We start from the raw sequence: 14,384 nt of genomic DNA on the forward strand, positions 1-14,384 counted from the left end.
ATAAAAGGCAGGGAACATATACATATACCTATGTTTAATGTTTTCAACTTCTTCTGAAGCGAAACAGCCTACTGACTTCTTCCTGAAGACAATTACTAATGCTTTGCGTTAAGATGTTTTCAATTATTAAAAAAAGGTAACGATCCCACTGCACTTTCCCTTCCTTTTTTAAAGATCTGCTTTTGAATTTGGGTAAGCGTGAGCTCGAACGCAGCGCCTAGCAAAAATGGCCTCTCAAGATACTCAGATCAGACAGCTTTATCGTCTTTTTTTACTGTTATACATACATTTCGGTATAATCAATCCTTATGTGGATACTGCCCAGGATTCGCGTCCTGTTTATGAAAGATCAAAATACTGTTCATACAAAAATCGAATATAGTTATCATGGCAGCAAAAACCATCCGTAAAGGAACAACAAATCAATGTCTCATTTTTATGACGCAAATTAATTTGAGGATGTTGCAGTGAACGTATAATAAGTAGTGCGGCACGTTTTCGGTGGTCTTTCACACGTGACATATATCTTAATGAGCCGTACACAAGCATTTTTGCCGCGCATCTCCGCGACCAGTCATTTATAAATATACTTACGCGAACGACGAGAATATTATTTTTGACTTAGCACTCTGTGAAGAGGACTTGGCCGTAAAGAGTGTTTCAATGATTTAAGAGTACCTAGCACTGCCAAGGTACCAGATTAAACGTACTAGAAATTTCCACTATACAACGATGCCCAAATTAACCGTTTCACCGACAGCTCTAATTGAAGAATATTGAATCATTGATAGTAGGTTCCTGTCGTCAAGCGAAAAGGTTCGCCCCGAACGAAAAGCATTTTCTAAAATCAGAATTACCACGTGTGAATTTACCCGAAAAAAATATCAGCGTGTGAGTAGATACAGCGACTGTTTTGAATTTTTACAAAAACACGACCTTGCATTCAAGCAGACCTCGCATGGCGGAGCCAGACCTTTGACGTCCAGGCGCATCACTTTAACAACAAATATTGGCTATTCATTGGCTTGAAATACCACGTACGCCCACGATAATGTACACTTGGTAGGTTATTGTAGTTCTACTAATTGCGCCGGCTATTTACAAAAGAAAAAAGATTGCGTTAACTTACTTTCTAATGTCCTGCTTGATTTTGAACTTGAACAGTAGTATGAGCTTGTTTGAATAATGAACTTATCATTGAAATAGTTCGTATCTTATTACGGTACGTTTTGCATGGCAACCACACGTTTGGCCACTTGTCCCTGGCTAAAGGCTCAGAATCGTCGATGATGTATTAATTGCGATTCGCGACAAAGTACCCTGTAGACACGTCTCTACTATTCATGATTTCGCTTTTGCGTTTACCCACTCTGACCGAATAAGCTTTTTCGTGTAGTACCTTACGGACGTTTACTTGAACAGAACGTGCGGGAATCATTTTTATACTGTTTTAAAGGTGACGTAGTGACACTCAGTCCTAAAAAGCAGCTTTGAGTCCGACAAGCATGAGCCACAAATCCGGAAAATAGAGAATCGGCAAAAACAAAAGACGCTCTTAATTTTCAAAGCGATCCTTAAAATCTGTACTGAAGTTGTTAATAGGCTACTTTGATTTGACCAGTTTCACTTTTAATCTGCCTCGAAATAAATTCAAAGGCGAGCTGATAGTAATATCACTTTAAACGGCTAGAGCATATATTTACGCAGAGCGATGCAAAATACATTAATAACCATTTATTATAACCAGAAGTTTTTAAATTTAGTTTGTACGTCATAAGTGCTTTCCGGCTGACGAAAGGAAGATGACCCTACTTGAGATTCCATCACTTCTAAGCAAAGCAAGTAATCATAAGTTATGCTAATGTTCTTGCCGTTCTCAGCTAATAGGTCCAGGTATTATTTGAAATTAAATATCGTCGATAACGTTTTTTTTCTCTAGAATACCGACACAGCGAGGCATGCTATTATTATACCCTTTTTGCTTTCGTTAAGTCTTCATGTTCGCTAGGACCATAGTCGGATTAAGCGAGCTCTGGCAGGCAGCCAACATTGCAATTCTCGATTAAGTGATTGGGTTACTTCAATTTCAAAAATGGCCGGCGATCACAAACGAGGATCAGTTTACTTCTTGTTGCGCAAAATACCGGAGGTGAGGTTTCGCTACCTAGAGGCGAATGACATTTATAAAGAGCTACAGTAAATTAGTACGTTTGCCTCGCCAGCTGTCGCTAAGTTCTCGTAGCCTCGATGACTTAGAAATAATGCAACTCCAACATTTTTCACAGCGTGTTAGGGTTTGAAAAATTCCGCCATCCAAAGCAGCAATAAGAGCATGATGATGCGTCAATAGCCTAACACACGCTTTGCCTCTCTAATGGGAAGGCCCAAAAGCATTGAAATGCGGACGTAGGAACCCGCTGTATTTTACGTTTCATAGACTCTTTACAATTTCGAATAAAATCAACGGAAGGCGTCAGAATAAAAGTTAGAAAGGAGATAATGATACTTTCAGGACGCACTGTTTCACATTTTCTCTGAAAGATTGCAGAGCATAATGTTTTTCTCAGTCGAAAACCATGGCCATGACAGTTAGCAATGTGAGTAGATGACTCTGAGTGATGGATGATGGTGGTGACGTAGTGGTGCTTTTGTCATCATCATCGTACATGGCTCGTAGTCATAGTGGTCTTCGTCATCGCTGACGATTTTCCTGAAGTCGAAGTATCTCAACACCTCGCACACTTTCTGCCCGCCGCAGTCGTCTGGTTGGGGTAAAAGCAGTTGACAGGTGGCGCCATCTGCTGTCAATAGCGTTCTGGGGGGGGAACCGGCCGTACCTCCAATTGGTGTGGCACCATGGGGGGCCAACACTTTGTTGATGTCGACGTGAGGGTGCGAAGAGGCCGGGATTTGAATCTGCTGTTGGCCGTCATTCTGCTGAAGAGTTGAGGAATTCCTAAACGACGCTGGCGGAGATAATGGCCTCGCGGTCACGACCGTTGTGCCTGTAGTTTGGCTTGAGGACGGGGACGAGTCGTTTGATGAAGAGGTTGGTTTGGCAAGCGGAATAGGCGTATCATATACTGAAACGGGACGCTCGGCAGTGTCAGGGTTAGGCTGCGACTCGCTTGCGGCGTCGGATAGCTGTACAGTTGTTGGCACGTGATGTGTCAGTAAGGATAGAGGTCGCTCTGACGGTTCTGGATCTACAGATCCTTCAGCCTGAGAAACTGCCGCCGACTGAGTGGAGACATGAGCGACCGAGGGTTCATAGATTATTTCTTGCTTCGAAACTTGTCGAGCACTGATTGAGACCGAACCACGTTTGCTACCGTATAACGAATCATGTACGGAAATCGATTTCCGCCTGTACGGATCGGATGGACCAGTTCCGTAAGTGCCGACTTTGAGCACCACAACAGACGGAGCTGTCAACCGATCTTTAGGTACTGAGCGCTCTCTTGAAGAACCCAATGAAGTCGAAGTTGTCTGCGGACGCGGCGGTTCGCTTGTAGGCACAATAGACTTATGGCGGGTATCGGGAACATCAGAACCTAATGACTGAGTGGCGTGTATTGAACTAGCTCCCTCACCGTTCGCTTTTCCGGTTTCGTTCAGGTTCACAATTTTTGGAACTACCTTATCCTTTTCCTTTGACTGACTCCGTTGATACGATCGTAAAAAATACATAGTGTTCTCTTTAGTATTCGCCTCGCCTTTGGCAGTGCCTCTTTTCCCGCAGCAGAAATCCGTCGTCTCACGTCTTTCGGGGGCTCAGTGAGCCACATACACACATACACATACATACAATAAGTCCCTCGTCGCTACAAAAGTTTTTGCCGAGTACTCAATGAGTTCCCTTTCCATGTACAATCATTGCTGCTAAGCTGCCTGTAAAATCCTTCCTGCTATCGTGTTCGGCAGTCCGGCTGGTTGTTTCCTATTCTATGCTCCTATTTAGGACCGTATATCAATATGAAGGCGAAAAGTCAGATACAAACGCAAGGACACAAGGATATCGATTGCTAGTTACGAAACGCACGTAGATTGGCAAAAGTTAATTTTGTGTAAACACCGGCAAATCTTTGTGGTAGCTGTTTGCTCTCGCTTAACGAATCACGCCGTCACTTGATCGACCGTTACAGACAGTTCAACATCGTGTCGTCATGGTTAACATAGCCAAGACACAGCACGTTAACATACGTCACCAGCGTATCGTTTTCCTGTCATACAGCGTACGCAGAGGTGACGCGCACACAGAGATACTTGTAGACATCTGCGGAATACGACGGCTATCTGTACCTGTGTGTAGTACATACAGACGAACCAAGTACCTATTCTGTTTGTATGTTCCTATTAAATGGAACGGTTGGACAAGGCCTTTTCTAATAGCAGTCGGGCCCTCGTCGGTTGCAGATTAACTCGAGGCAAGTTTTGAGAGCGGACACCCGAGATGACGCTGGGTGCCACCGCCACTAGAATTGTCGTATAATATTGGCAGTAAGAACAGCTGAAACAGATGAAATAGATGCGTTTGTTTCTCTTCACGCCGAGTTCAGGCATCCTGCCCCTCCCTGTCGTGCGATGTATGCACCAAGGGTCTGCATATATAGAGACGAGGGAAAAGGACCCTTTCATCCAGGCACTGGCACTCCTGGTGTTACTGTTGCGACCGGTGACGATGATGACGTGGTCGTTCGTTCCTATCGTTGTTGTGATGAGGAAATCATCCGTTGCTCGGATCTCTCGCGACCCTTCCGGGCATCTCCGCTGGCGCTACTGTTGCTACTACACTGCGGCGCTACAGCGGTTCGTTGCGCTGCGTCGTCGTCCCGCTAATGCTTTGTCAGGTTCCGCCATTGTCTGTTTGTCTGCCTGTGGTGTGTCACTAGCTAGAGCAGCAAAGATAACATGTTGTTCATATGAGAAACCAGACACACAAGCTAGCTACAGGCAAAACGGGTCCCTTCGACGCGCGTTGCTTCAGGGCATTCGCTTTCTTACCACTGAGTAGGAGACCTGGTTTTATCCTCCTCCCCCCGCCCGCCCGCCCGCCCGCCTGTCTGTCTATTTGCCCTGTCGGTCTTACGTAGAGTAAAGACGAAAGAGGCGAAGGGTGGGTCGGAAATAGACACCTCCTAAGTTGGCCAGATCCTTCTTGTTTTTCGAATGATGCCAATCTCTTATACATATATGTAGTCAGTTCATGAGGAGTCTTTATATTTCGGTTACTTGTTTGTCTACATACATGCATAAGTCAATCTTATGTTGAATATGAGCCACAGAAGCATCCTTTAACGGGGATGGCAAGTATTTGCCAGCAAATTGTTGGTAGCGGTCGAAGATCGATAATACAGACCCGTTTCATTTGTTCTGCTGTGCACTACTAAAATGATGCTGGTCGGCAGTGTAGCATAGGGCAAATAGACGAAACTGAGTAGAACTTAGACTTCGTCCTGGGAAGTCTGGAAACAGGTAATAAAACAGATATTCGAACGAACGCCCCCGATTGTAAAAAGGGAATAAAACAAGAACTCGCGCTGTTACACTATAATGCTCAAGACCCATTGACATTTAAACAATAGTAATATCTATTGTTGGCCCAAATGTATTTTATATGATAAATAATTCTATAATGGTTATTGTGTTCTTAGGACCCTACACCACCGGAGGTCAGTAACCGTTATCGGTTAACTGGTAATTTAAAATTTATGGATTTCAAAAATTCAGTCTGAAAAACAGACTAGCTTAGAGCACCTTCTGAAATTCTCGCCCTATAGAATGGTGCAGTTATTCAATTAATGAGTTGTATTCTACACATAAAATAGATATATTAACGTTCTCTTTTATAGATAACTTTTTTGCTAAAATGCGATGGCGCTAAGTTTGTCACTTATGGCTAATCAAAGGTAATTTAGGTTCATATCGGAAATGATAATACATGCGAATTAAATTGGAACAGGTGGTTTCTATAGAGAGTACTGTCTACTAAGGGCAGTACTGCCTACTCTGTGGCGGTGCCCTTCTGAATTATAAACGCTTGAAATTTCACAGATATAAAAGTTTCTAGTCTGATCTGCATTTTATTACATAAACTTTGCGGACAGACTGTATAAGCACTGCTCATGCTTTTTGTTTATCCTTCCTCGAACAAAAAGCAGCTCCAGTGGTTCAGAACTTCTAGTCTGCAATACCATCTACAAAATTTCTTGCCGTCAAGAAACGTAAGTCCACTAAAGAATACAGATTATTTCACCATGGATGAATGTAGGTAAGCATTACTAACTATGCTAAAAAAATCAGGTCTATTTCCCATTTTCGTTTAACCGCAATCCTTAATTAGGCTTTTAAAAAGAATATAATCGACGCGGTCAAGACCATGACGTGTCTAATAGCAGCTGCTATTCGAGAGCTCATAGTACCGATTCAAATGAAGCCACTTCTGATTTTTATCTGTACCTGCCATACTTGGGGCTCCTAACAACCGATCAATCAAGGTCATACGTTCTTTGGTCTCTCTCAGTTGGCCATACCACGCTACTCTAGTACCGCCGCGATACACGTCTTTTCCATACACGCGTTAGGGGGCACGACACTGAAGACTCTTACTATTCTAGCTCATATATAATGTCTTTCCACAGATAACATCTTCGTGAAAGTTCGTTGTGTTTCGTTGCCACACATAGGTATAATTCACCACCAGCGAGCCTCGCAACGACTGTCAGGACTAGCTGCACCTGCACTTATTCTGAAGCGTCTGTACCATGCCCGAGGTCTCATAGGTCATTATGATCGTAATGCGGGTAAGTTCGGGCTTTTTGCAGTCTGTGGAACTGCCATTCAGTCGAGTCGATTTCGTGACCGCTTGACAATTTGCCTCAGTAAGTTCATCTAAAAAATGTGTGTAGGAACTCTATGTATTCAACTACCCAATACTACTAAGTTCGTTGTACTATGGGCCAAGGAGCAGTTGATCTGTATGGATAATACTGCGCAGAAATCGAAAATGGCCCAAGCCAACCTGAGCAATGTCAGGTGGCTGATCGCAAAAACGATTCCAGAATGCCACATGTTCGGAATAAATTATTTATACGAAAATTATTCGACACGTAAGTGGAAAATTCACGGTACGGTCTATGAGGTACGTGATATCGAAAACAGGAGCCGACGGACACGGCTTTTTAGAGTCTAACGATGAGTGGCCAGCTAGAGGGTTGACTGTTGCTTTAGGCCTTCGCGCAATGACCAAACAACTTACCACGATTTGTCGATTCGTAACGTATTTGGCAGCCACAAGTTAAGTCGTCACCGGTAACGGGAAGTCATTTGATGATAGCTTGGCTGCCGTTCGGAAACACGTGGGTTGGAAGTGAGCAGATTGATACGCTCAGGAAGGTAATGGCTCCTGCCGCTTACCTCTAGCAGAAGTAGAATAAGGCTTGTTGTTGGATAACAACGTGAGAAATGGATTTGTCGCACGGGTAAAAGAAGATGAGTGTGATGGAAGGAACCGGTCGACTGTCTGCTACTGGGTTGAAAAACTGAGTGGTTCTGTGAGTGAAAAAGTGAGTCTGGTTTTTTTTTTTGTTGAACCAGGACGAGGCGATCGTTATGCATAGTTGGGCTAACAGCAAATGCAGGAAGCAGGCGGATTTGCCGTAATGATGTATTTTTAGTTGTGTACGCACACACTATACAACAGCAGACACAAACCGACCGAGCAGCGAATAAACGAATAGAGTTCTACCAGAAGCAACAAAATAAAAAGAGGAAGAAGACAGGCGAAAAAGGCACAGGACTGGATACTGCCCATACGCCGTTTCAATGGCTTTAGCAAAGGTTTTGAACAACGACGGGTCACCGGCCCTTTTAACTAGCCGTTTATCTAATTTTATGAAACAATAGTTACTGTTAATTGAAGTATTTATTTATTGCATGATGCAAGCTAATTAACTAATATGCTGAGGAAAAGCTTTAATGAATATTGTAAATTCTGAACCAGTTTGGTAAGATAAATTGTTCACTTCTATGGAAAATGCTAGTAAGGTCTTAATTGTTAGAGTACTTAGACAATAACCGTTATAATAATAAAGATCCTTGGATCTCCATAGGGGCATTGCATTGTCAAGCAAAGAGTGTCAAGCGTTTCCTTGGCAAACTAGCAAGGAATAAATATGACGTTATGCTCAATTTATCTTTGACTTTATTTCACCTTCTAATAAATGCGTAGCCTCTCACAGCAACGCCAGCCATTTGCTAAATATATAGTTAAGGAACATATTTACGGCGCGCATATATACCCTGCGAACATATACTTTTAGTTAAGACTAACTTGCTTCTCTAATGATTCAACGAATTCAAGGAGTTCATCTAGAATAGTTGACCCGCCTCAAGCACAATGGGCTTAATCCTTATTAGTAAGTTGTTGTTATATCGGGTGATAATCGGTCGATACCTTACGATACTTCACAGCACTGACTAGAGGCGGTAACCATCATCCACTCAAGTCCTGCAACTCAATGTTTGAAGTCGCTCGCGTCTACAAAATGGCCGTCTTCCTGTAATATATAAATATTAGAATAAGTGACAAAGTATGCATTCCTCTTGCTGCGCGTATCGCATTTACCTCGTTGTGCATTTCTTTGCCGTCTCAAAAATAAACTTTTTAGGACATTGGTCAGTATCGTCAGATTGCGTTTGCATTTGATAAGGCCAAAAGTAATAGGAATAAACAAATATATTATTTTCATTGCTATATTTTAAGCCAATAATTTGCATTTTTTTCTTAGGGCGCATACGCAAAACAATGTTCTGCCAGACCGAAATAAAGTCTATCGTTTTCAGTAAACTAACGTGATTTGAAAATAAATTCATTTCGTAAAATAAACTAGATATGAGGTCAAAGCAACAAAAGCAAAGTTTATTTTTTATTTAAGATAATGCAAACATTTGCAGAAATATATAGTATCTGTAGGTAGATTTACTTCAGATTTAGAAAAAGACAAGGACATTTACTTCGGCTACACTGGCTAACTTTAAAAATCGTAAATAATTAGGTTTTTTTGTGATGTTCTGAAAGCGTTTCAACCCAAAAAAAGGAGATAACGATTTGTTGTTGCTACTTCAGTTACGGTGAATATCCTCCGTAAAATTGAGTACGTAGATTTATTAATGAATTTCGCTTCAAGTAATCAAAGTGTTTCAAAAAAACAACTTTTTTTTTTTTTTTTTTCGATAAACTTTTAAGCTTAACCTATTTTGCAAAATTATTAGTCGATGTTTTAAAAAGTCAGTATCATTTTATCACTCAGGATAGGCCCGATCGCGATTTACCAGAACTTAGCCATGCAGATACTTCTTTAAAGAAGTCTTAAGTGTAACCTTAATGATAAAATAGGTCACGAACTTGAATCACTGGTGCTTCCTCTATTTAAACATATACGGTCATTTTTTCTACACATAGTCTTGTTATCTTGTTATCATTGATTTTGAATATTTTTGCTATTGTAAATATGCAGGATTGTGCGTTATCTGTCACTAAGCCAAGCTCCTCCAATTTAAGCGGTCTTAAGCGTATTTTCATTGACTGATTTTTTTTCATAGTTTTAATCTCTTGTTTTAATTCCGTTTGTAACTTTCTACATAATGATATAATAAGATCTTAATGCGGAGAGCATGAAACAAATCTAGAAGTTACATAATCAAACAAAGCTGATGAGCTTTAGAGAAAGGTATTTGTATCAATTAACCTTCAATATTTTGTTATAACCCTTTGGGTACTTGTAATCCTGGATATAAGTGATACGATACGCGCGCGTATTCTTTTCGCTGGCCGGCAAAAGTAACGCGAAAAAGTTACGCATCTCTGAGCCGTCCAAATGAGCCGGTCGATCCAGACAATCGACTCACTTAAGTAACAACAGTAAACAAATAAGCTGCCCACATCGCTTAGCTCATGGGTAGCCCACATCCTGTGGGAAGTTGCAGAGCAATTAATAAAGTTGATAATTAGTGTCTCGGTCTTACTTACGATGGAGACAGCACCTTTACGAATACCTCTCGGTGGTATTAACCTGCTAGACCTAGATTAGTGTGCGACATTACGTTATCGTTAATTGCGAAGTACATTAAAATGGACAAAAAAAAAACAGGCAGAATACGTATAAAATTAGCTATATAAAGAACAATATGCCTATGAATCTATTCGTATTGTAAAAAGTCTTATTCCAACCTGTTGCTGTTTAAAACCACAGTTATAACAACTACGGCTTAAAGCAGCATAGAGTTTGCTATGGTGTTTGACTATACTATTCTAGTATATGGAAATCGGCTTCAAAACTTAACGCCATTTAGCGTAGTTCTAGCTTTCACTACGGCCTTGCTTGGCCTCGCGTTTCATACTTACTCGTCCTACCGCGAAAGCATAAAAGACCTTCTTCAGCATCGTTATTGAAGAGGAGTTCAAGGGAAATATAACTTTAATCTGTCTTGCAGGTTCGTGCCTTTCTTCATCGTCGTTTATTTATAAAATTCTATATTGTCCAGCACGTTTAGCTTTATCTAGGGAACCTTTCTACAATTAGCTACTTAGATAGAACGTACATATAGCATCGCGTACGGAACGTGTAATTATATAAAGGAAATTATTATTATTATTACGGCAGTTTACCGTGATTCTGCCTTTTGCATGGCCGGACGTAGCGTAAGCAAAGGTACAGCGACATAACTTTTCCGAAATACGATTAAAATACATCCCTTCATAAATCTATGAAGGGGTTCGTTTTAACTTTACTAGGATAATAGACCTCCAATCAATGTCGTAATTATCCCTCCTACACATGGTTTTCAAGATCGAGACAACTAATGGTTTTTCTTCCCTCAGCCCCCAAAGTCACGAGGTTAACAATGTGAACTATAAATGGCGTTTGCCTTTAGTTGCAAATAGTTCTTGCAGCATCTCGGTATACACGAGCACAGCCGAAACTCTACGTAGATATTCATGACCTACGTATTATTCAAACCGTCATTGATTTTTGGGTCGAATTTCAAGCGCAAGGCAAATTAACAGCGGCGCCATTCGCTAACTTCCTATATCTAGCTCTGAATTTCTATAGATTTTCTCAACTTTAGCCGGTTTAGCAGTCATTGGTTGATCGTCAACAGCTGCAGTAAATAACAATCCAAACAGTTATTTCACACAAAGGCCTGGTCGCGCTAGGAGTTACATCAGTACATGAAACTGAAATAAGGGCCAACACTTAAATGAGCACTTCTCTAGAATAAATACATATTCATATAAAACACATTAGCACATCGTAAATATGTCAAACTAGAGGCAAGAATAATTACAAGGCGTCATTTCGACCCGGTAAGTGCTCGCGTCATATATTTCCGCTTTAGTCAGAAAAACGGGCACGACATACCCCAGCGTGAGGGAAACAAGAACGAGCACCGAGTCGGTTCACTCTTATTGCCCTAATTCAGCAAAAAATCCTAAGAACTCACAAAGAGTTTTTGTCACTCGATGAGTGTGCCCAGACGAAGGCACGTCTCACCTGAAATAAAGACTTTTTACAAAGGGAAAGTGGCTGAGACTGTCGAAAGAGAATTTTTTTAATGCTTTTAAAATGACCGGAAAGCTCAAAGCTTTGCCTTTCGCTTTCTTGGCAAGAATATTGCCAAGAGCAAGCTTTATTACCGTTCAATCAATAGGCATTTTTTTATGAAGTAGATCGAAGGCAGTTGTACATCATCGTAGACGAAACAGCTTTCGGGACAAGGCCATCGACATCGATTTTGTCCTCCAAGTGGGACTCCAAGGGGCTCGAGTCATAACTCCAAGATGTTATGACTCGAGCCCCTAGCACTACTCTTTTCAAAACCTAAAACCGAAGGTACGCGTGTTTTACTAAAGGGTTGACCCTCTGACGAGCGTTCCGGAAATGGACAATACGTTAAGTTGTGGCGGTACGAAAAATGTATGTTGCAAGCAATTTGAAGGTTCGGTGAAAAGAAGCGTTACAAGAATCTGTCGAAACACAGATCGATCACCGTCTGTTCGGCGGTAACTACCGAACGTTATTCGCGAGTCGAAGGTTAGTAGACAAGGTCATTATAACTACAGGATGTATTACGCCTTCACTGCACGAACCCTGATGCTTCTATTTGGTGCGACTATTGTCACATCAAATAGAAGGATCCGGGTAGGCGTGCCTTATATTTTCTTTAAACCGAACCAGCTCTTGTAGTATTTGTTTTACGCTTCGATTCCATCATAAGTGTTGTTAATCATGTAGGATCCTGCAGGGCCGGAGAAAAGAAGAAACCAGCACGACCAATATTGCTTTACCTACCTCTGAACTTTAGAGTAGGCATATCTACTATCGTGGTGTAATAGGCTTATATCGTCCTTGGTGTAAGCTGTACTTTAGCATAGTAAAGACTTCAAGTGGCCATTTGCTGGTTACTAAAGCCTGATATTTCATGGTCCTTTCCCGATTTAAGAAATTAAGTTATTTTTTTGCACTGCGCTGAAATTCTTGCGTATTTTGGATTTCAGAACGAAACATTGGAGCCGCGGAATCAGTCAACAAATTGACCGATGGATGGCTACTTCTTTTCGAATATTCTGATTGTAGATGAGATTTTTCATGTCTCTTGCGACCTTTTGGAGCCGCTGACGAGATCTTATGAACATTTTCAATGCTGTTACTATTGCTATTGAAAGTTAGCAGAATGCAGACAATCGATCTGTGTATACAGAGAAAAAATCTATTATTTCATGATCTACGAGAAGGCTCGGCAATACCTATCGAGCTCGATTGAGCTCCACATACTCAGATACACCTCGACAATTAAACAGTAAAAGTTGGATATTTATATTTATCGCACATCATAAAAAACATAATCATCTATAAGTAGCAGGATCATGCGTTTTATTCTTGCGTGAACCTCGATACATCATACGTACTGTTTCACGTAGATTAACATTCTGTAGTCACTGCATTACTCAGAGTAGCAGAAACAGCTAGGCAGCCTACGACAGAAAAACGTACGTTACGAATAAAAACACTTTTTTAGAAACAGTAGGTAATAAGGGTTAGCATCCAGTAATAAAAGATTCAACATTCCTTCTGTTACGTGCAACAATAATTGGAAAAATCTTGTGGCTATCTATATTTTGTCTGTGAACTGCACGCGACCAGTGAGTAGATAGATCTTGCTGATCCCAGCTCATCTCACTTGGTAATTTTGTGTTATCGGCATAGGAGTCCATCCATATATATGAAACTTCTGACCTAGTGAACTCCTACAAACCTGCTTTAGGCTAATTCTAATGCATATCACTGGCACCCTCCTGTTTTCTTTTTCAAGCAAGGCTTTTGCACATACAATAGTTGAAGATATATAAAAGGAATGAAACACTGAGTTCTGACTTAATGATTCTTCAATTGTTCGTTTCTCATATATATATATACATATATATATATATATATATATATATATATATATAGTCGTATTCCTCGGCGGATCTCAAGCCTACGAAGGTGTTTCTTTAAGAACCCTCATATTTACGAATTTTCAATGGCCCCATGTTTTTTTTTGAAAAAAGCGTGAGTGATTTTCAGAAATTGCTTGCGTGTTGGTATGTCTGTTTTTCAATGGAACCATCTTCGATTCACGAAAATTCACATGCACAGCCCAATGTATAGCATTTAGAGCAAAACTTATTTAGACGCGCTACACAGTATTATGACGCTAATGAATTAAAGTTTAAAAATTAACTTAGGTCGAAACGAGACAGTTTTAACTTCATTGCGTTACTTGAATGCGAACGTCCCTGCCGAAATGAATTTAAGCTTCTCCTCGTTCCGAAGTAGTAAAGTAATGAACGGCACAAGGTGATGCTATCAGCTAGCTTTTATTTGCTGCTTGCAAGAGCTTTCTATTCAACCGGTGGTCGACTATAAAAAAAAAAATATTAAAACATGAAAACGCCCGCAATGATAGTCATTGAGTTAACACCGTTCGTATCAAACCGTATCATCGAAACTCCGTTCATCCATCAGCACGATTCAGCGTTCATTCACACTTATGCCAAAGGATACTCACTCCAACGAAAGGCAATCTATTTAATAAGAAAGCTCTTGTACAGTAGCTTCTTTGAATAATCAATGGTTCTAATACTGACAATAAAGGGTTAGCTTTGTCAAAAAGGAAAGCTCGACTCCATAGGACCTTTTATTGGTACGCTTCTTTGCTACAATTTACCTATTCTGACGAAACGGGATGATAAGCTATGAGCCGGGTTGGACTGTCGGACCAGCTAGTTAAACTATTGCATGAACAGATTTTTGAGCTAATCATCTGCTTTTCGAAATCAA

At 40.8% G+C, this 14,384-nt stretch overlaps 1 protein-coding gene across 32 annotated transcripts in view; it reads right to left on the minus strand.

Moving 5' to 3' along the window:
• Nucleotides 1-14,384, minus strand: part of LOC111249148 (uncharacterized) — a 334,604-nt gene that overhangs the window by 60,784 nt on the left and 259,436 nt on the right. For 3 of the 32 annotated variants that reach the window (XM_086987395.1, XM_086987396.1, XM_086987394.1), the window contains exon 2: nucleotides 8,456-8,558. The exons of 12 other annotated variants lie outside the window; for them this stretch is intronic. Coding sequence is in view for 16 of the 20 variants with exons in the window: in XM_086987384.1 (XP_086843510.1) it covers nucleotides 2,838-3,690 (853 nt within the window). In the remaining 4 variants the exon portion in view is untranslated. Of the gene's footprint in view, nucleotides 1-1,129; nucleotides 2,649-2,837; nucleotides 4,910-8,455; nucleotides 8,559-14,384 lie in introns of those variants that run through there. 17 more of the 32 variants (XM_086987372.1, XM_086987378.1, XM_086987367.1 and 14 more) reach the window with 13 other exon arrangements.

This window comes from Varroa destructor, unplaced genomic scaffold, assembly GCF_002443255.2.
Source record: "Varroa destructor unplaced genomic scaffold, Vdes_3.0 BEIS01000004.1, whole genome shotgun sequence".
In the NCBI taxonomy this organism is placed as follows: Eukaryota; Metazoa; Arthropoda; class Arachnida; order Mesostigmata; family Varroidae; genus Varroa; species Varroa destructor.